The sequence below is a fragment of the Molothrus ater genome, chromosome 1 (assembly GCF_012460135.2).
Source record: "Molothrus ater isolate BHLD 08-10-18 breed brown headed cowbird chromosome 1, BPBGC_Mater_1.1, whole genome shotgun sequence".
NCBI classification, from domain to species: Eukaryota; Metazoa; Chordata; class Aves; order Passeriformes; family Icteridae; genus Molothrus; species Molothrus ater.
In genome coordinates, this window is record NC_050478.2 from 13,849,580 (window position 1) to 13,872,272 (window position 22,693).

The 22,693-nt window shown below is 35.6% G+C and overlaps 1 protein-coding gene across 3 annotated transcripts in view; it reads left to right on the top strand.

Annotated features, from left to right (window-relative positions):
- CUL2 (cullin 2) overlaps positions 1-22,693 on the top strand; it is a 41,638-nt gene that overhangs the window by 17,120 nt on the left and 1,825 nt on the right. For all 3 annotated transcript variants that reach the window (XM_036406355.2, XM_036406354.2, XM_036406353.2), the window contains exons 7-20: positions 5,592-5,688; positions 5,781-5,891; positions 7,133-7,295; positions 8,485-8,609; positions 10,152-10,259; positions 12,274-12,333; positions 12,711-12,839; positions 12,948-13,034; positions 13,532-13,684; positions 14,073-14,150; positions 15,909-15,975; positions 17,041-17,243; positions 19,701-19,802; positions 20,514-20,630. In XM_036406355.2, the coding sequence (XP_036262248.1) occupies positions 5,592-5,688; positions 5,781-5,891; positions 7,133-7,295; positions 8,485-8,609; positions 10,152-10,259; positions 12,274-12,333; positions 12,711-12,839; positions 12,948-13,034; positions 13,532-13,684; positions 14,073-14,150; positions 15,909-15,975; positions 17,041-17,243; positions 19,701-19,802; positions 20,514-20,630 (1,600 nt within the window). The remainder of the gene's footprint in view (positions 1-5,591; positions 5,689-5,780; positions 5,892-7,132; positions 7,296-8,484; positions 8,610-10,151; positions 10,260-12,273; positions 12,334-12,710; positions 12,840-12,947; positions 13,035-13,531; positions 13,685-14,072; positions 14,151-15,908; positions 15,976-17,040; positions 17,244-19,700; positions 19,803-20,513; positions 20,631-22,693) is intronic.

Genomic DNA, 22,693 nt, shown 5'->3' on the forward strand with positions numbered 1-22,693 from the left:
TGCTTTAACATAATGTGGGGCTATTGCACTTTTTGATTTACTTGGAAAATCTGTGGACTTTGACAGAACTGTTTTGGTTCTTCTAAGGTAACTTCTTTTCTGATGGTGATGGTCTATCAGCTTTTCTTGTTGTAGCTGTGTATTTGTGGCTTTCATGTGTAGAAAAAGGCAGTGAATTCCCTGTAACCACAGAGCAGTGATCCTTCTGTTTCAGCAACCCTTCTTATCAATGGGATAGGAGAGGAGTTGGAATAAATGTCCAGCTCCCATAGGATGCCTTTTGCCTTTTTCTCCACCTGATGCTATCTGCCTTTAGCTTTTGTGCTGTCAGTCAAGTTAAGGACCAGGCCTTGGGCAAAGATTTGCCAAAGCCAGTGAAGCTGTGTTTGCATGGAACCCAGAACAATTCTTGCAAGTGACAAAGCTTCTGGGTTTCTGTTTTTCAGATCAGTACCTTCACTTAACATTTTTGGTGTTTCACTAAAATGAAGATAATTAATTTTTGTAGTTTGAAGGAACGTTATTATTTTCTTTCTGAATATCTTTTTTGTTTTAATACTACTAAACAAAGCCAAAGAGCTTGGGACTCATAAAGCTTTGATTTAAAATTTTTATTTAACTTCTAAAGAAGCTAATTTATGAATAAACAGAAATTCTGGATCTATTGCAGATCTTGTGCATAGTTGCAAGTTTCATCAGTTTCTGCTCTCCTACCACTGTTTAGGATACAATACTCTGGAGTTGTCTAATGATTGGGGTTTCTAAGGTGATTACTCAGGTGATCAGACTGATGTAGGTAAACTGAGGGGGACAGGTATTTTGACAGATTGAGGTTCCTTGAACATGCACTTGGGTCAGAAAAAAATCTATAAGGCACTGAAAACCCTAATTTTAATAGTTTAAAAAAAAATTTGTATTTTTCATCCTGAATAAAATATTTGACAACAAAGAAATGGATATGATGTCTCTTTTGGATGGCATTTCTGAAGCCAGGAAGTATTTCTTTGCTTTCACTTGTTGAATCATGGTTCCTTTGTAACCAGGATTAATAGTGCTTTATCCATTTTTACTTCAACTATTTTTACTAAATGGAGATTCCCTAATTCATGGTGAAGAACATTCTCCTTTGTTACATCAAGCACAATGATGCTGGAGACTTGTCTTACTTAATGTATGTACTTCACTGGTGGGTGGGAGTGGAAATGTGTGTGAAAACCTTTTTCAACAGATATCTGATGCCCCTTAAAATAATGGTCTGTATTTGGCTTGAAGCTGATTGCAGCCCTCCCCAGGGCATTTAGATCAAGGCTCTCACTGGCTTTTGGAGGTGTTAGATCTTGAGACTGTAACAACTTGAAATAATTTGTTACTAAACTATTTGGAAACTTTGAAATAAAGCTTTGGTCCTTGTCTCTAATGGTTGGATTCGGATTTTTCTCCATTCTTTATTAGGGAGTCTTTTGTGTGATCTCAGAGAAGTTAATTTAGTTCTGCTTCTCAAAATATACATCCAGTAATTGATATTAAGTTTCTTCTAGCCACTTTGTGATCTGCATATCATTTAATTAATTACATATGAGAGAACTATTTCTTGTAGCTGTTTTTTGTTCCTGCTGTCATGAAATGCAGTGCTTCCTGTGGGGATTCTGAGGATGGCCTTTGCATGTAACAATAGGCTTGTTGCTTTTCTTTGCTGTAATTTCTGTGGTCAGTACAGTTTTTAAGAGGCAGTTTTAAAGATGCTGCTGCAAGTGATCTAAATGTCTTTTAGTATTGAGTTCAGTAATTCAGGGATTAAACAAGGTGCATATCATAAGTTATATCTGTCAGACATGTAAGAATATGCATGGGAATAATATAACTTAAAAGTTTTAATAAAATTGATAATACATGGATATGCTTAAAAACTCCTCTATCTACACCTTCCTCATAGTAGTTGTTTGTGCATGGTTCAATGCTTAAAAAAATTAAATTAATGTAGCTGAACTACTTCTAGGCAGGAAGTTTGTGTAGCATAGAACAGTATATGGAGTTGATAACCAAGACTATAGTCAATTATTGCATATAAAAGTAGCTTTCTTACTGTAGTGGAAAAGATCTGGAAGCAGAGCCACAAATTCTTCTTTCAAATGTTACTTTATCAGTGTATTTAACTGGATTTTTAAGAAGATTTCTGACTACAGCCTTGAGCACACCAACTTTTTAGAAGCTATGAGCTTGTGCAATACATTATGCATTAAAACTGACAATAAACTTTTTTTTATACATGAAAATAAAGAAATACAAGTAGTGGCTTCTGGCTCAGCAGAACAAGATGGCTTAACTGATCTAAGAGTTTACTGACACCAAAAAGGAGCAGGCTGTGTGCTCTTCTACTTTTCATGTGCTGAATTTGGTGCTCACCTAGTTCATTAGTGACCCAGCTGAACTGCTAATGTGACAGAAAACCATCTTGGCTAATGTTTCACCAGGCTGGCACAAATCAATTCAGCAAGCATTAGATGAGTGCCAAAGCAAAGGAAGAGAGATGGAGGGCTGTGACTGAGCAAAAGGGAACAGGATTAGCCCCCTTGAACAGCAGAGAATTCTTAAGTCACTTAAGCCTGTCTTGTCTGACTGCACTCCTAATACAGAGTTCTGAGTGTAAGACTTCATCCCCCTTCCTCTAGCCCAAGCACTCCTCCTACAAGGTGAGCTGAATATTAACTTAAGCATCTTATTTCAACACAACAGGAAGCTGACAAGGTCTTGAATTGTGAGAAAATTAATCTATGAAATTCTTAAACAGAAATAATTTGGAAATGTCTCAAGTGCTATCTTAAATGACAGTGTGATTAGTACAGACTAACTGAGAGACTAACTAACTTCTCTACTAACAATAACTAACTCTTTCTGACTAACTGGACCTATTCCTGTCTAAGCTGATACATTATCTGTACCATTTGATTGAAATTAAAGCTATTGGAAGTTCTTTTTTAAAATGTTTGGAACAGTCTCATCTAGTTGACAATGAATTCTGTAGGTAATAGGCCTTGAAAGACCCTTGGTCTGACACAGCAGAGCACTTTTGAGTGATGGAATCTTGTTTTAATGAATTTGATATCTAATTATTGTACCTGAAACTTTAAAAATGTTCTTCTTTGGGGCTGTAGTAATACACTGTACAATGCATGTTGAACATCCATGTTAGCTTGAGCCTGAAGATAGGAACAAGATGGAGTTAATATAAACCAGCACAACTTTCTTGTGTATGTGTTTTGTAGCTTTCTCCATTTCTTTCAGAAAAAAATAACTTGTCACCACCTGAATTAGTGGAATTTGTGTTTCTAGCACTTAATCTTTTTATCCAAATTCCTTTCCTGTACCCAAGATATCCTATGAAATCCCTGCTTCAACCTGTGTTGCAGTTGCTCTGTAGCTTTATGCATCTGTATTGCTTGCTGAGTGCTGCCAAGAAGGAAAATAAATGTTTCATAGACTTCTACCTTTGCAGGGTCACCAATTCCATTTTAGTGTGGCAGTTGTTCTTACTACTACAGCTTTTGTGAAAGTCATCCTTAAAACTTCTGTCAAATTTTTTTGACATTTGCCCTACACATTCCTGGGAGCAGAGTGCCATTGGTGTAAATAAAAACCTGAAATGGCTGCCAGAGCAGGCAAGGCCTGTTCTGTGCTGGGTTTGTTTTCATTTATTACCTTTGAGCCATCTGACCTCTGCTTCAAAAGCTTGTTTCCTTCCATCCATCTTTTCCATGGAGCATGTCTCCTGTACTCATACAGCTCTTTCCTAATGTTCCTTTGAGTCTCCCTTTGGGTCTGGCCATGACTTCCCCCTCCCCTCCCACACAGGTATGGGCTAAGGTCTGAACTGGCCTGTGAACTGAGCAGAGGGAAGCTGGGGCTTGAGCTGTTCCTCCAGTGATGCTGCTTGTGTTTGTGTACCAGGTCTAGAGCCCTGCATGTGACAGCTGGGCTGGGCTGTCTCTTGCCAGAGCCCCATTTGTATATTTGTATAATATCCTCAGCTTTTAGTTCTGTGCCTTCCTGGGCTCCATGGCCTAGCCCTGTGTTCGGGCTGCATGCACCCTGCAGCTCTCTGTGCTCCTGGGCCCCTCTGGGCTGGAGGTGCAGGCCCAGGGTATGTGGGACTTCTCCCTTCTGTGATTCTGTGCTGCTGCCTCTGCCATCATAAACCAGACCCTGCAGAGAGATGTTGGCAAGGATGCCATTACGTGTACCCAAACCCAGTTTTATGCCATTGTTTGGCTCCCACAACCAGAGGAAATCTTCCTGTTCCCTGTGTGAAAAAATCAGACCATCCCTGCTGGAACCCATCAGTTCTGTTCATTTGTAATGGATAATAAAAATCAGACCATCCCTGCTGGAACTCATCAGTTCAGTTCATCTGTAATGGATGATAAAGCTGCAAAAGCCATACAGTGACTGTTCATTATCTGTTAAGAGAGCTAATTCTTTACACCTATCCTAAGCTTAGGTTTTCAGAACAGAGAAAGCAGTAGTGTTTGAAAGCAATATCAGTGATTAACAGTTGTGAATACATGAGGATGGTCTGGTGTGCATAATACAATGACTGCTGGTGTGGCTGTCCTGGTAAACCTCCACAGCTCACAGGCATCCTCTGGAGTTTTTCCTGATTACAAACCAAAATAAATGACATTAGCAAAATTACTTCTCTCCCATTTCATCTCTACCTATATGGGTATATGGTAATGTTTGTCTTCGATGCTTAATCGTAAATACACTTTTGTCAATCATATTTTAGTCCTATTTAACACCTTAGGAGTTAGAGAATATTTTTTACTTAGTTGTAAAGTACATATGAACAGTGGAATTTTTAAAGAACTTTTCGTGTGTTTTAAGAGGAAGTCTGTGCTGTTTTGAATGCTGGTTATTTCCCAGTCTTTGCAAAGGACTGAGCACTAGTCTTTTTAGCATGCAAAACACTCATTTTAATTACTTCTATTTTCACCTGAATGGAACTAAAGACAACATTTTCTGCACTTCAGTTCCTTCATTTGAAGCTTAGAACTTGACTGGAAGATGTAAAGTTTTCCTTTTCTGTATGATGTATGATTAAATATTGTGACATAATGGGCTAGGTGTGTTATTTATTCTACTTGAAATCTATATGTTGATTAGTAAATATTCAGAAAAGAAAACAGCACGCTCCTTGCTGTGGTGCTGGTAAAAAGGATGGATTTTTTGGAAGGGGCAAGAGTGTGAAGGTAGTCTATGTAATAAAGGCTACAAATAAGAGATGGAAATTACTGTAGCTTTTAAACTACTTACATAGAGTATATAATTTGGAATACTTAAGATCCTTAGCAAATACTTGGAGATTTCATGACCTTTAAATGCTTTTGGATGTTTATGAATAACTATCTCAACAATTTAAATGTATATGAGAGAAAAAAGTCCATTTTTTATTTTAAGATGAATCTTCTTAAATTTTGCCAATTTGAGCAGGGGAGTTTACTGGAACATGTTTTCATCCAGTTTTATTTCATTTGCCTGTAGATGAGTTACACCAGATACCTGCATTCTTATAAATACTTCTTTGTCTATTTCAGTGATCGCTGTGGAGAAGACCCAAACCAGAAAGTAATCCATGGGGTTATTAACTCCTTTGTTCATGTTGAACAGTATAAGAAAAAATTCCCCCTAAAGGTAGATACACATTTCTGATTATGTATTTTTAATTTAGAATGTCAGTCTAGTATATACATTATTTGTCCTTTAAAAAAAATTCTCTCTTCTAGTTTTATCAGGAAATTTTTGAGTGTCCTTTTCTGAATGAAACAGGGGAGTATTATAAACAAGAAGCTTCGAACTTATTGCAAGAGTCAAATTGCTCACAGTACATGGAGAAGGTAAGAGATTCTTGAATACACATGCAATAATTAAAATCATTTTACTGATGATACTTGTGGTCCTCTACAGTTCTCATAGTTGTTCTTCATGTTATGCTTTCATGTAATTGAAATGGTACTTTTTAGTGACATGGTTAATCTGAACATAGACTACAAACCTTGCTATGAGTGGACAGTCAGTATCAAAATATTTCAAAATAAATGATGACTCAATGGCATGAAAAGTGGAAAAAAAAGTCAGAAAAATAAAACACATCAGGTTGATTAGTATTACTTCCTCACTTCCTTATTTTCTTTCAGTTTGGAGTAGGGTAACATTAGAGTTTTAGCAATATGTGGTTAAAAAAGACTCTTAACTTAGTTGTTATAAAACACTGTTAAAAATTACATACTCTGAGGTGGATTTACTTTCATTTTGCTTTGTGGTGTATGAAGTTATGTTGTGGTTAAATTACTTGTAATTCTTATACCTATTTTGAGAAAACAAAGATTAATACAACACTAGGAGTCAGTTCTTGGTCCTATACTGTCTGCACTACCAAGATAGAAGAGTTGAGAAAAGGGCTATGGAATTGCTTTTAAGCTAATGGTTACACACCTGTGTTGAAATTCAGGGACAGGCTAAGACTTTAACTAAACCAAAAGCAGTTTTGCATATCACTGGCAGTCTGCAGCTGCACTCCTCTTCCTAGAACCCCCTAATATTCACAGTGTAAGTGCTTTTATGGCAGTATTCATATGACTTATCTTATGATTAAGCCTATTTCCTTCACTGAGTTATAAAAAGAGCTTTTATTAATAGCTCAGATGTACTCCTGTACCTATTGAGCAGATGTTTACATACAAGCAGATGGACTTGGAACAGTAAAGTGATTCTTGGAGTTCTCTTTTTGTTAGGTATAGTGGTAAAATTTTCTTGGAAGGAATAAGAAGTATGGTAAGAGAAATTGGGGAAGACTAGTCACAAAGTTAAAGGGAGCAAGAAATTTCAAGATGAAAACTATGGAATGCTGGTAGACATCTAGTAGTGACCAAGCCTACTTAGTACTCAGACTAGATTATGTTCATTCAGTAATTGTTGATTCAGAAGAACAAATTAAATTTTTCATCCCACACAAGTTCTTTTGTAGCTCTTATTACTTACTGTTGTTTCCCATTCTACATACATACACTCTTGTATATTCTGGTGCTACGTAGGTTGTCAGCATTTCTTCAGCTTGCAGTTTAAATCTTCTGTGTAGGTTTTAGGTAGATTAAAAGATGAAGAAATGCGGTGTCGGAAGTACTTGAATCCCAGCTCATATGGCAAAGTGACTCATGAATGCCAGCAGAGGATGGTAGCTGATCACTTGCAGTTTCTACATGCAGAATGTCACAATATTATCAGACAAGAGAAAAGAAGTGGTAAGTCTCACTTGTCACAAAAAGGCTGAAATGGTTTTTTGTTTTATTCACTTAGCATTGCAATTTCCTATCTTTTTCCAATGACCTTCTGTGCATATAAGCATTTTCAACTAATGTTACTTATTTAGAAATCCCCATTAAACCCTGAATAACATTTTTCTTTTAGCATGCAACTAATTTTTATTCCTCCAAGTATATAATCAAAACCTTTTTTTTTACTGTTAACAATCCTTCTTTCAGCTAATGCTCTTTCTCTTTCCTTGTCTTAGTCATCTTAAAAACACACTGAAGTCCTGTGTCCTGTATAAATGATAATATTTTATGCTTGTGTTTTCCTTTGTAAACCAATGGCTCTGTCTTAACAGATTTCTTCATCATCACTTAACAGGTCAGGCTTATAAAATATTTTGGCATCTTTTCGTAGCCACTTTTTATTGTCCTGAATCTTTTGTGACCTCTCATCCCAAATCTTTTTTACAGAAGGAGATGCTCTTGTAGTTGTATTCCCTGCCTGACTAAAACAACATGCTTCCCCATGACTACATGCCTCTTACCTTTGAAAGAATGCTTATTCTTGCATGAGAGATGGTATCTCTTATGTGAAACAAATTATTTTTCACAGTCAAACTCAAATTGTATCTAATAATGGTTCAATTTCCAGGGAATTTTTCAAGCTTGATCAGAGTTTCCATCTATTTTGTTTGGTTTCTTTTTTGGGGGTGCAGAGAGGCAAAATATAATAAAAATAGCAGTTGCTTGTTTAGAGCCTTTTTCACCTGAGAAAAATTTCAAGCTACCACTGGAGGCAAATAAAAAGTCAAGAAAATACCTAAACTGATTTTAGTCAGCTGCTGCCAAGGGGTATTAAGAAAGGCCAGGGTTTAAAATAAACTGGCGCACTCTTGCTCCACACTAGCCCACCTCTCTCTTCTTAGAGTCTCTCCTAAAGAAGCTGTATTGGGAGGGTGAGGTAGTCACAATGGCAGGACTCAGAAAACACTGATAATAGGCCTACTCTTTCCTTTTTTCTTTTCTCAGTGATCTAGTGTATGTTAATTTTTTTTTCTTTCAAAACAGTTGGTCTTGTTTCAGTCTTTAGAAAGTTCTGTTTGAAATTATGGTACTATATTAAGTGTTAATTTTTGGTGTTTCTAAGTGTGTACTCTATAAAAATGTATCTCTGTTACAGACATGGCAAATATGTATACTCTGCTTCGTGCGGTGTCAAGTGGTTTACCTCATATGATTCAGGAACTACAAAACCATATCCATGATGAGGGCCTTAGAGCAACCAGCAATCTTTCTCAGGAAAATGTGAGTTTCCTCAGGCAACTGAACTGACTGTTTGATTAATATTCTTGATCCTCTTTGTTGTTTTTTTTTTTTAATTTTGCCTGCATAAAATTGGTTTGGAACGTGATGGATAAGTTGTAACTTCTCATCAGCATGGTTAGCTGTGCCCCATTATCTAACCTGAGAGCTGATTGTTGTAATTGTTGTGATCTAACCAGAAACAACTGCAGCTAGATATTTCTCATTGTTGTTTGCTTAATACTACCAGGGCAAGTAGGTCCTTTTGTTCCATGTATGGTTTTTTTTTTTTTTCTCCTGAATTTCTCTTAAGTCAGTGGCATTTGCTGTTCTGGTATGTTAGAAGCCAGTGATTCCATTTTGTAAAGACTTGACATCCTGTCCTGATTTCAATCTGCTGGTTTTCACTATAGCTTTGTAGTAATTTTGCTTTATATTGTCATGTAATTTCTGAAAATATTATTATCTTACATATTTTACTAAAATGTGTTAAACTTTTTTTCCATTTATGTCTATTTAAATTACTCAATTCCATTTTTGTTTCTCCAGCATTGCTGTTCAGAGACAAACTACAAGCTTTTGTTTGACATTGTGTTTGTGCATGTGTGCATCTTGCTGTCTAGATCTGTGCTCACTTTGGGATGGTGACTTCAGCTATCCTGTGTTTCTGTCTATAATAATGCATAAACAGAAGCTGTTGTACATTCACTCTGTTACTGACTGCACAGGAATGCTTGCTATTCTGTGCCTCCACTGTAACTTCAGTGTGCATACTGCAGTCTTTAGTAGTATAGTTTGCTGTCCAGTTATTTTTAGGTTTGTTGAACTTACTCTTTCAAACTAGTAGTGTCTACTCACAGAAATAAATACAGACCCATGAGGGTGGTGACAAGTCACAGCCTTATGTAGATAATTTCAGTGTGAAATACTCGTCCTATTGTATAAATTACGTACTTGGAAACATTTTAAATGTGTGACCTGAGAATGTACTTGGGGAGTTATGCTACAGAGCCAGTGCCTTTCTCTCTGTTGTTCTTGTGCCTGCCAGCTTGTCTGTGTAGGGACTCCTCCAGCTCCTGTCAGTCATTTCTATGCAGAATATGATGCTGGAATGTGGTGCATGAAATTCAATTGGTAACTGCCCTATGTAGGAAAATCTAAAGGGATCATCCAGATTTTCTCTCTAAGGTTGCTGTGTAGGAGAAGCAGCACTTTATTATATCAGTTGCTTGATAGCTGTACATTAATAGTTTTTGAGCTAATAATGGATTTTAGGGAAAAAAATAGATGGCATGAGAACAGTATAGACTCAAATCTAGATTGGATAGCAGGACTGTAAATGTAGCCTAGACTTTTTATTTCCAAAACATGCTCTAGCATCATAGTGTGACAGTACAGCAGAATCCATCCTCTCAAAATTCACTGTAGTATTAACTTTCTCAAAAAAGAGTAATCAGTAAACAATCTACAACTAATGTAGATATGTTTGTTAGATACTACTACTTTCCTCACTAACTTACCTTCTGTTTTATCTGCCCTCTTTAGATGCCAACTCAGTTTGTGGAGTCAGTTTTGGAAGTACATAGTAAATTTGTTCAACTGATCAACACTGTTTTGAATGGTGATCAACACTTTATGAGTGCCCTTGACAAGGTAATTTTTACTTAAGTAAACAAAGCATTGGAAAACAAAATCCAAGACCCTGATTCAGGCTCACCAAAACTCTTCATAGCATCAACACATGGTCAATTATAGTTCATATGCAGTCTTTCTAGTTTAGAAATGCAATGGAGCAGAAGACAATACAGTGTAAAGGAAAAGATAAATTAAAGGAGACCATTTTAATACTCGTTTTCTGAAAGAAAGACCTTTCTTTTCATCATATTTCAAAACACAAAAATAGTGCTGATCCATTCAGTGCAAATATAAGTGCAGATGATAAATAGGCAACTGGTGAGGTTTGGGAGGTTTGGTAATTCTTGCATGCATTTGAACTTGAATTTGCTTGCTGAGATAATCTTTATCTCTGAATGCTCTTGGTATTACTCCCACAGAATCTTTGCTTAGATTTTTCAAGTTGATTGCCAAGGATATCTGGAAACTTACATTACTTCAATCACTGCCACAATAGGTAACTTTTTCCAGGAGAGAGCTGCACTTGAATTTAAATAACAAATAAAGGGAAAGAGGCTTGCTGCTCTTTTATTTGAAATGCATAGCCATGCATGTATTCAAGATAACACTTCTAATTATCATGAATTTTAATATTAATCATTATTAATTATAATGAATAAATATATTTTCTTTCTTTAATTTCCTCTCACAGGATGCAAACATACAGTTCATTGCTCTTTTGTGGTGTGTGCAGTAGTTGCAGTTTGTGCAATGTCAGAGTCTAAGCTTTGACAATTATCAGTCAAGGTTAACCTGAAGAGACATAATGGAGAAGGTACCAGTGATGGCACCAATAGTAGTTACCCATCTGTATTTGTGACATTGATAAAATAATTATTTGGCATTTTAAAACAAATATTTCAATTCCAAATACATTTCTCTCTCCATTGCAATTAATGTCATGTACCAGAAGGTGGAGTAACACAAGACTGAGAACTTCATTTGCTGGCACATAGGCTTTTCTAAATACATCAGTTCTTGATTTAATTGATCTTTCTTACAGTAAATACTTAAAATATTAATTTGCTGTTAATTTTTGATGGTGACTATCAAAATCACTATTGCTGCCTCCAGTATTATTGCAAAAGATTGCTCCAAGCTTTAAAGAGTTTCCTATTTCTTGTCAAGTCATGCATTCTTTTCTCAGAGGAATTCTAGGGACCTATTAGCAAATTTTGCAATCTTGAGGTATTGTACAGAAGAATTCCTTGTCAGTTTGTCTTTATAATAATAACAACAATATTTACCTTCTACAGAGGAACTATAATTCCTGGGAACTATGGTCATGCAGTATTTTTGATTCACTGTTAGTTTACAACACTAATTTAAATGTGACATGTAGTTCAGAAACTCTGTTATTCTGATAATCTATTTTTCATTTCTGAACTGCCATTATCTCTTTCCTTTTTTGTCATATTCAGGTTTTCTTCAGCCATCATGTTGTTTGTACTCTACTACTCCAAATTTCCACTTTCAACAATGTGTTTTTCTCCTTTTTAGTGTGTGAACAAATCCAACAACCAAAAGTACTTTTGTTTCTTACTGTTGTGAACACTTCATATAAGTTTTTCAGCTCAACATACATGCTGTTGATGTGCTGCTGCTCAAATCTACTCTATCTGCACTTATTCCTTAGTTTCTTTCCATCCATTCTTTTGGACTATATTATTGCTGTATACCAATCATAATACTTTTGTGAAGTTTCTTATCAGAACTTAATTTGTTCTTTGGTTTTCTGTAATTATTTTTCTTCTTCTACTCTTTCTACTTTTACTTAATTCTCAACTTGAAAATGTTTAACAACCAAATTCTCATAGAGCAGTAATTTAGCCTTTTTATGAGTTGTTTCACTTTTATCCCCTTTTGTGTAGTTCAGCTTTATAGGATCTCGGATGGTCTTTGCCCTGAGGATTTTTTTGATTTCTTCAAATTTCATAAAAGGAAAAGGTTTAAGTCATTGACAATTTTGCTCTTTGCTCCATGTTTTATGTAGGCTTTGACATCAGTAGTTAACTATCGGGAGCCCAAGTCGATCTGCAAAGCACCTGAGTTGGTAAGTGATGCACACAAAGTAATAATTCTTGTATAAAACCATCAAAGGAGTTGCCATAGGGTCCTTCACATGCATACCCAGCTCTCACACTGGGTCACACTCAGGTGTGTGTTTTAATAGTAACAGCTTCAACTGCACACACCTTTTGTGAGTGGGCAAAGTTGCTATGGTTCTAATTTTTGGTATAGACTGTGTTTTTTATGGCTGTAGAATGTATCATTTACCCATGAATGCAGCCCTTGTATTCAATGTGAGACTGTAGAGTGTGACTTACTTCATGTTTGAACTATTGTATAAATTTGGAAATACCTTGGCATACATTTGTTCTCAAGCTTGACAAGTAGTTTTAGGTTTGATTTTTCTTTTTTTAATTTGAGCTGGCCAAATACTGTGACAACTTGTTAAAGAAATCAGCAAAAGGAATGACAGAGAATGAAGTAGAAGACAAGCTTACGAGTTTCATTACTGTTTTCAAATACATTGATGACAAAGATGTATTCCAAAAGGTAACTTTTTTCCTATTCAATAATGGTTTAAATGTCACATTTAAAGTCTACTTGAAGAATGTGGTTATGCTTCTTAAAATCCTTGTCTCTGTTTTTTTTTTAATGCAGTTCTATGCCAGAATGTTGGCAAAAAGATTAATTCATGGTTTGTCTATGTCTATGGATTCTGAAGAAGCGATGATAAACAAACTAAAGGTAAGGTAATATTCTTCTAACACAGAATAATAGGAGTGTGTCGTGTTGAGAGGGAGCAGCAGAGGGTGCCAGAGGTAACTTAGCAATTGGTAAATCTGTTTCCAATAGCTGACAGCAAAAGCTAGTGTTTTGGTAGTCTGTGAAAGATAAAAGGCTGAGTATCACCTAGGCATTTGAGATTCTAATGAGGTTTTGGATAATTTTTTTAGCTGTGTTCAAGTCATTCATGTTAACATTAAAAAAATACCAAGGACTTCCATAAACATGTCTATCTTTTGGTTTTATAAAACAATATTTTTCAAATAGGTTAGTGTATGTAAGGTGAAACTAAGATAAATATAATTTTATTTTACAGTGTTTGATTTTTATCATAACTAGTGTTTTCTGTAAATATAACACTTCTGCTGACTAGATTTTCATATAAATTATGTTCCCTCACTAATAAATATGATGAGTACTGTTTTCACTTTGAAACCTGTTACAATATTTCTTCACAGCAAGCCTGTGGTTATGAATTTACCAGCAAGCTCCATCGAATGTATACAGACATGAGTGTTAGTGCTGATCTCAACAACAAATTCAACAACTTTATCAAAAACCAGGACACAATCATTGATTTGGGAATTAGTTTTCAGATATATGTTCTACAGGTACTAATGTATGTTTATTGCTGCTGAGTTATTTGTATTTATTTTCTATGTTCTGATAACAAACATACAATTTTTTCTAATTATGAATACTACTTTATATGGGAACTGATGGCCTGTGATCATTGTAGAATTACTTATTTTCCTAGTGTTTCTTTGTAAAATCAACCCACCAGGTCCCTAAACAGTAGTGATATAAAATTTCAGTCTTAATTAATACCTCAGTGGGGTGTGCAGAAGGTGCTCTAAAAAATGATCAGTAAAACTTCCTGAGTTAATTGATTTTCTTATGACATAATGCACACTATACATCCACTTAAGAGTGCTATTTTTTCTTAATATATATGTTGTGTGAAAATGTTAATGCTTCTGTTTTTCCCAATACTTTCAGGCTGGTGCATGGCCTCTAACTCAGGCTCCTTCTTCTACATTTGCAATTCCTCAGGAACTGGAAAAAAGTGTACAGATGGTAGGTTAGTAGGAGGCTTCCTGTAAACATGTGGAAAATGTAAAATAACTCCAAATGAAAAATCATCAGTCTAACAGAGAAAAACTTGAGCTGCTTTACCTTGATTGTAAATTATGTCTATCATGTTTCCAGTCCATATGCAATGTTGAAGGGTCAGCCAAATACGTTACTAAATTTCTGTATGTATTTGTGTAGCTTTTTCACATCTCTCTTCTATAGTTTGTGATTGCCAAAAGGTATGCTAATAAATGCAATCAAATGAACTATGTTGGTTCTTTGCTTCAAAACCAACTCTTAATATTTAGATAAAAGAAGATTCTGTTTCTAATATTAAATCTGAACGGTCTTAATAGCAGATTAAGATGCAAATACAGGTTTCTTGTTCCCTGTTTCATAGAAACTGTTCAAAGTCAGACTTCATGCAAACTTCTCTAAAGCTCATTTTATGATTTCTCAAAGCAGTTAAGGTTTTGCTTTAGCCAAATATTTTCTTCTTATGTGATTATTTCTGCTTTGTAGAGGTATTGTGTTGCTTTTGATTATATTATTGTATTCTAAATGTTACCTATACCATGCTTGTTGAAAAACAAAATATTTGTGTTGATCTTTGCTAAGGTGTATTTGATGGTGAAGTACAATTTAGGTAATACACATTTTGTATTATTGGACATAACAGATTTTTATAGCTATTTTTACACCTTACCTTGCTATTTGATGTAAGTTACAATGGCAAATGTCTTTTTTCTGTGGTGAAGGGTCTTTTTCTTGTATTACTGCTGAATATTAGGACTACTTATTCAGCTTTAATTTTCACTTAAGTGGCACTTGGTTTTGGCAGTATAATAGCTTCTGACCCAGACTACAGGATCACCAGGTGTGACGAGATTTTGCTGTCTGTGGGTTAAAGTAGGAGTATTGTCAGTTGTGCCTCAGTTGGAAAATTGGTGCAGAATTGTGTGTCAGAAGCAGCTCAGAGTCTGGGTTGCTTGCCTCATTTCACCATTTTGCCATTTTAAAGGAGCAAACTTATTCATGTGTGACCTAGGTAGAGATCAGTGCTTTGGATTAGAATTCCCTAAAGAATCAGAACATGACCCTGAGGAGGGAGTCTTTGAAAATTGTCTGACAATGTCTTTATTTACTGTCCAATTTGATGATTTGACCCATGGAGAGAGTTCTCTTAGGATTCTGGCAAGGATTTAGAAAGAAAAAAAAAGTATTGCAGTTGCACTCCAAAGTATGAGAGTACGTGTGTAGCTGGCCAACCTCTTCAGCAGCTTTTTCTGAGACTGAGGAAGCTTCCTGTGAATATATATTTATCTGAGTGGTGTACAAATACTGGTTTTCATACTGTGCAAGCTTGTGGGTGGAGAAACACCTAATTCCTAAAAAGATCAAAATTCGCTGATTTTATGTTCTCCTTCAGTGTTAATCAGTTTCCAGACCAAAACAGAATAAGACACACACAGGTGTGTGTACACAGGGTTGGCATTGTGGGGTTTAGGGAGTTTGATCTCATTTTAGGGAAAGATTTTTTGAATCTGCTGAAGTTCTTCTCATTACCAGAGGTAGACCTTAAATTAAGATTCAGTCATCACTCATCTTCTAAAGGAAAATGCTGTCACAAATGGATCTGCAATGTTTTCATCCAGTGTGATGGACATAAAACCAGTATTTCTTCATTAGGGTGGTAGGGTGATGATAAACTTTCATGAGTAGTTATATGTGTGACTAACTGATGTTCATTTTGTTTTGCAGTTTGAATTATTTTACAGTCAGCATTTTAGTGGAAGGAAGCTTACTTGGTTACATTATCTTTGTACAGGTAAAAATAAGTGCTTTGCTACAAACTTATGATCTAACAGTTACTTGCTAAAAGTTCTTTTCAAATGACAAAAACATGGGGAGTTGGAGCATTATTTTGCATATAAAGTCAATGGATGTATTTTGTGTTATAAATTAATATTTAGTACTTAGAATTTCCAAAATCCATGTCTCGTAAACTTGTGATTTACTAAATCCAAGTAAAACTAGAGTTGTATGTTCTTAACTGCAGAAAAGCACTGCAGAACTGCTGAGCTAATGACAATTGCCCTGGAATTGTTTCTGTAGTATAGATGTTCCCTACATAAATACTAAATAATTTTAAGAATGCATATTATACTATTTTACTCAGGTATGTGAGTATCTACATAAGTACTTAATTTTAAGTATTTATTATTTATTATTGTCAAGTGTTTATTTTAGTAAGTGTCAGTTAATCATGTTTTATTTTAAGTGCTTTCAGTCTCAGGCTTTAACAACTGAGGACTGCCACATACCACATGGAGATGAAAACCATAGCCCACAACAATGTAATATAATGAAAATCTAGTTCTGGTAACAGGAGGTTGCTCTTAACTCACACTCACCTTCACACAGAAAATCTAAATCTGCTTTCAAGTAGATTTCTTCAGTGCTTTTTGTTTTTCATGGGAATTTGAAAAATGTAAGAATATGAAAAATTTTTGATGGATAAGTATTTTGCTTTGTTTTTAAATTTTTCCTTTAATCTACTTCCTCATTAATCAGTATTCTGAGATTCTGTGTAAGCTGTTAATTGAAGTTTATGCATTGCGATGTGTTGAGGCTACTTGGAATTTATTTTTTTATTATTATTATATATTACACTATTTGTCTAGTATGCATAGTTAATCAGGGTGGGGCAGTTGTTGCAGGCCCCACTGTATATGTGTAAATTCACAGCATCAGTTGTCATTGTTCCATTTCAAGTGTTAAATACAGACTTGGGTTGAATGTCTGGAAATGTATGAGGAGCTCTGATAGTTAGGCTTCAGATGACTTTTCAGCACCTTTCATCTGTTTATAAATGCCACTTGTATCATTACAGGTGAAGTAAAAATGAATTATTTGTGCAAACCTTACGTAGCCATGGTCACAACATACCAAATGGCAGTGTTGCTTGCCTTCAACAACAGTGAGACTGTCACTTACAAGGAGCTTCAGGACAGTACACAAATGAATGAGAAGGAGCTGACAAAAACCATCAAATCTTTGCTTGATGTCAAAATGATCAACCATGACTCAGAAAAGGTATGCCATTATGATATTAAAAAGTTTAATGTTTTCAGTCTTGTCATTCTGATATTTGTTGAGGACTTTTTTAAAATATCCATTGTTTACTTTTATTTTTCTAAGCTTTATTTTTGACCCTTGTGAAAAATTGTAAATCTCTACTTTTAAGGAAGGAGACAGGAGGAGGAGGAGGTAGAGTGCCTGTCATTCAGGCTTTCTATGTCTATAGCAGCATGAAAGGTAATAATGCAGGGATTCTTTATTGTTTCTGTTGCCTTGCTTTCAACGTTGTACTGAATCACTGGAAGGAGCCTGAGTAGTAAACCAGAATTTACAGTGATCCTAAAAGAATATTTGTGGGATTAAGAGACTGAAAAAAAGAGCAACCATGTTCTTCCTTGTGGACAGATTACAGGAGCCACAAAGAGAGCAAGGAGGACTTCTGTGAGAGGATTTTTGCTGCAGTTTGCCAGACTTATCATTCCATGAGTTTCTTGAAATTCCAGTAATATCTGAGCTTTGTTTGTGATTCAGGCAATGGTTGATACTTCTTTTTCTGACCCTCTCATCCTTCTGTATAGCCTCTGTGAAATCTTTTTTCCAGTACAGCAAGGGGCACAGACTTTACTCTGTTAAGTAAGAATTACTGCAGAAGAGCCTGTGCATCCCATACAGACAGAGCATGTGCTTCCAGCTCACCCAGAAAGCCCACTATGCAGACAGAATCAGACAGAAGGAACTGAGATAAGCTGTTCAATTCACTTAGAGGAAGAAATCCAAAGCTGCTCTGACAGCTGCTTTTGTTTTTAACCAGGAAAATTTTAGAAAATGGAAAGTGAGATCACAAGGAAGATCTGGTGCTTGGCTGAAGCATAGGACATGCTTCTAATATCTAGAAATGAGCTCAGGTTGGAACAATTGCTGAGAAGATGTCTGTTAAACCGTGGGTCAAATAAAACACTGGGAGCTATTACAGGAAGCAGTGAGACCTTTAACAATCTTAAAACGTTGCCTGTTATTTAAAGGATTTACATTTATTTATGTCCATTGTATGAGGTTCACCCAGTTTCTTAAAGCTTATGTCATAGAAGAAGGAATAATACAGCTTTCCAACCCTTTTACTTTTTAATGTTTACTGCTGCATTTTCCACTTCTTTGCCTTCCAGACTACTGTATTCAAGTGTCTTTACTATTTCTGTTTTCTTTGCACTCCATCCAGCAATGTGATAGCAGATCTGTAGACAGTCTATCAGCTTACTTATTAAATAAACAAGTGAGCTTTAGTGGTTTAAGCAGTGGAATTCAATACACAAACTTCTCTTTACCTGTATCTGAGCCAAACAGAAAAGTACAGTGCAGTAAATGTTGTAGTTTGCTTTTGCTTGTTTGTTCATTTTGTGAACGGGTGTGGGGGAAAGAGCATGTGCAGCTTCATCTCAAAATCTTCATTGGTTCATTCGAATCATGCTTTTTGAGTTCATGCTCAATACACAATTGATTTTTGTTTATATTCAACCATGTCAGCAGAATAATGCTTGAAGATAATGTTAGCCTATTTTTCTGTTAGCTTATTATTTTTCAAGGTCTTTCCCATTTCATGTTGTATTTTCTATACTATGCCTGGTATCCTGATTTTTATGTATACTGTAACAAAGGCTATTTGTTGCAAGATACGAAATTAGAATTAATATTGGTTTGAATGTATATTTAGATAAATATTTTCTGTGTTTACTAAAATATTAGTGCTTTAGACAGTTTGGCCAGATTCCAAGGTCTCAGAATCCCAGTAACTTTATTCTACTGGAAATTGGTGATACTTGTACAGACTTTTGCCTGGAAACTGCAGAGCTCTGTCCAGTCATGCTGTGTTGAATGTAAAGGTGTTTTTTATTGTAGGAAAAAAATTGAAATAATGATAATAATAAAGATATGCACATATATATGTGGAAAAGAATCGAGATTCTGACAGGAAAAAAAAATTTGAAATCTGCAGGTAGATGTGCACTGTAGAAGTTGCAGTCTGTCAGCTGTTTCTGCTATAACATATCAAAATGTTTAGACGCTTTTCCTTAAATTCTGGAAGACAACTTTTGTAAAAATTATGAAAGCATCAGCTCCCTTTTGAGGTCCTGTCATAGATAAATGCAAATCCTACTTTCATTGCAGGGAAAAAATGATTTTAAATGAAGTGCTTACAACTAAGATAAGCTATCAAAATATTAAAAGAGAAATTGCTTCCTAACGAAATTCTTGTATGGCAGAGTGCTTCAATAGTGCTTTCTGAAATAGATTTGATTTCTGCGTCAGTTAAACTAGCTTTAAAAATTGCCCCAGTTCAAGCAGCATTTTAGAATTTCCAGCTACAAATCTGATTTTTTTTCTGTGTATGTAAGACTCTAACTGTGACTTTTCAAAGTAAATTGTTACTATTTTCTGGTTCCATTCCTGATTTTTAAAACTGATTCTGTGTTGCAGGAAGACATAGAGACAGAGTCTATGTTTTCATTAAATATGAACTTCAGCAGTAAACGAACAAAGTTTAAAATTACCACATCAATGCAGAAAGACACACCACAGGCAAGTATTCTTCGGTGTTTCTAGCCTGAATAGCTTAGAAAGCTTATTTTTCTAAAATGGATTTTACTGTGTTAGTTTGGTGGAAGCAGATATCAGATTCCATAAGATTTGCAAAAGAAATTTTGTAGGTTTAAAGCTTAAGCGATGCAATTCTTTTGTACTTGAAATATAGGCAAGAGAAGGTGGAATAGGGAACAAGAAGTAGAAGAAAAAGATAAACAAAATGGTAATACCAAATGGTATTGATGTTTAGTCTATGTTATGAGACTTTTTGGTTGCTGATGTTTATAAAGGAACTTACTGCAAGAACAGCAGAATCAACAACTATTTTCCTATAGTTTTGTGTCCTTTGGCAACTAAAATCAACTCCTGTGTTGTTAATCCATGTTCTCAGTGTATCTCCTATGACACAGGATTTTGTACAAGATAGGTATGTGCTGCCAAACTCAATACATTATAGTCAGTTATGATTGCTTTTCTCTCTAGCAAAAACATTGGTTTAGATGCCTGTCTCCTACCTTCCTACTGACTTTCATGAAACCTGATATCCTTAATTTATGGACATACTTTTACTGGAATAGAACTACACCTGCATTCTTTTTTGTATTAGTTCACCACTTTTAGTAAAGTAAAAAGAGATTCAAGATACTTTTATGCAGTCTTTATTGGTCTTACTGTGTTTTGAGCATGACTGTTGTTCCTGTGTGGCAGGAGATGGAGCAGACCCGAAGTGCTGTGGATGAAGACAGGAAAATGTATCTTCAAGCTGCTATAGTCCGTATCATGAAGGCACGTAAAGTGCTGCGACATAATGCTCTTATTCAGGAGGTGAGAGAAAGTCCTTGAGCTTGATTTTGTTAAAATCTTCAGGATAGTAGGGTACAACATCAGACTACAAAACTCAACCTGTGTGGAAACCAGTACTCCAGTGAAATTAGTGAGAATTTCCCTGGAGTCTATTTTGAACTGCAGTACTGGAGCACAAGCTGGGATCCCTCAATCTCATAAATGTGTCTTAGCACCAAAGCATTAAGTTCTTGCTCTTTCCTGTTAGCTGGTTCTGTGCCAAGAGATGTTGTATCCTATAAAAATCATTGCCAGAGCTATGAGTTCAGTTGAAAACCTGAATAGGGATATTCTAGTATGGAATTTCCACAGAAGCACTTAGCCAATTCTGTGCTCTAATCATTATTTTATTATAACTCATGGTTTAAATTTTAAAAGTTGTCTGAGTATGGAGACATGCACTTTTTAATCTCCCTTCTCCACAAAGCGGTCCAGTTCTCTAGATGTTTTAGATTCCAGATTAATGACCTGTGAACTGTCACAGCCTGGCTTGGAAGGAAGTGCTATTTCATTAGTTTTTTTCCCACTTTCCCATCTGCTCGTTGCCTGCCTAATAGTATTTCTCATTCCAGCCTAACATTTGCTCCTTCCAACCAATTGCCAGTTTTACTTTTCTCAGCCTTCCAAAGCTCTTTCTTCAGTATAATTCATTCTTGCATCTCTGAGCCTTGCTGGATGGCCTCAGAGAAGACTGGTGGGAGGGGGAACTGAGATTCCTGTTTTATTCAACGATTTTGAGCATAGAGGTGTAGAAACATGGAGTAATTTGTGGTGATGGAGGAAACAGTTTACCACACCCACTCCTTAATTTTTATTTCTGAAAAAAAACCTAGCAGCAGCAGGGAGTTTGTAAGCCCAGATGATGCAGTGTGAGACCTCTTAAAGATTTTGGATATTGAAGAAGTGTTTTTACACAGGTCTGAAAGCAAGCTTAATTTGAGAAATCTGATTTTGAATATCTAGAAGATGAGGCAGTATAGGTCCTGATTTTTCTCAGAATCTTTGTTTTTTTGGTTTCCCATTATTTAAAACATCTGTGCAATTATGATGAAATTGTATAAGAATTTGCAATTAAAACTAGAAAATGATAGGCAAGCCCTTTAATCTTTGAGAATACATTTTTCTGCCCATTGTCAAATTATTAGAAAAAATTCTTGAAATGTACTTGGCCTGACACCAGTTTATAATCATGAAATAGATTACAAATTGCTGTGTTTTGGACACAAATCCTTTCCGGGTGCTTCTTCCATTGTGTAATGGAAGGGCCACTTACATACCCCTGCTGTTTTTTGCTCTTGCAGGGCTCTTGCAGAATAGTAACATTCCAACCTTTTTCATCAGCTTTGCAAAGAAGGTGGATATTTTCATGGTTACTCAGTTAAAAACTAGGTAGAGAGTATAGTTGTGATATTGTTACTAATTCTGGTGCCACTGTTATTTTTATCATGCTGTTAATATTCTTATATATAATGTATGAGTTAAAATGTGCTGTTTGACTTCTTGAGTAAGAACTAATATTTCTGCAAGAAGTCTGTTTACTATGAATAGTTAATATTTTCTCACCCCATTAGTATTTTTTCTTAGCTATAAGGGCAGGATTATACTGTTAGAAAGGTACTTGAGAGACTCCTAACCCTAATGTAGTTAGCTCTGATTCTAGCACTACAGCACCACACATTTCATTTAGGTTGAGGTGTCCAAGAAAATAATCCAGGCCCATGGTAGACCTGTATATGTCAGCATGTGGTCTTTGTGGAATTGTTAATTGTTAGATGCACCCTGATAATTTCAATTCTACCTCAGTGTTGCAGCCCCCTGCAGGGCAAGGTAGCTTTTCCTATAAAATGAGTAAGACTGGAAGAGTAGTGGAGGGAGATGTCAGAACAATCATTCCCAGAAAATTTTTATTCTGACCATCAGGTATTTCTGTCTATCCTTCTTACTTGTACTATCTTTGATTAAAAAAACCAACAACAATAAGAAAATCCACACCAATACAAAATTCTCTTTTTTGCTTTCTCTGTCTGAAGTAAATACGTGAAATG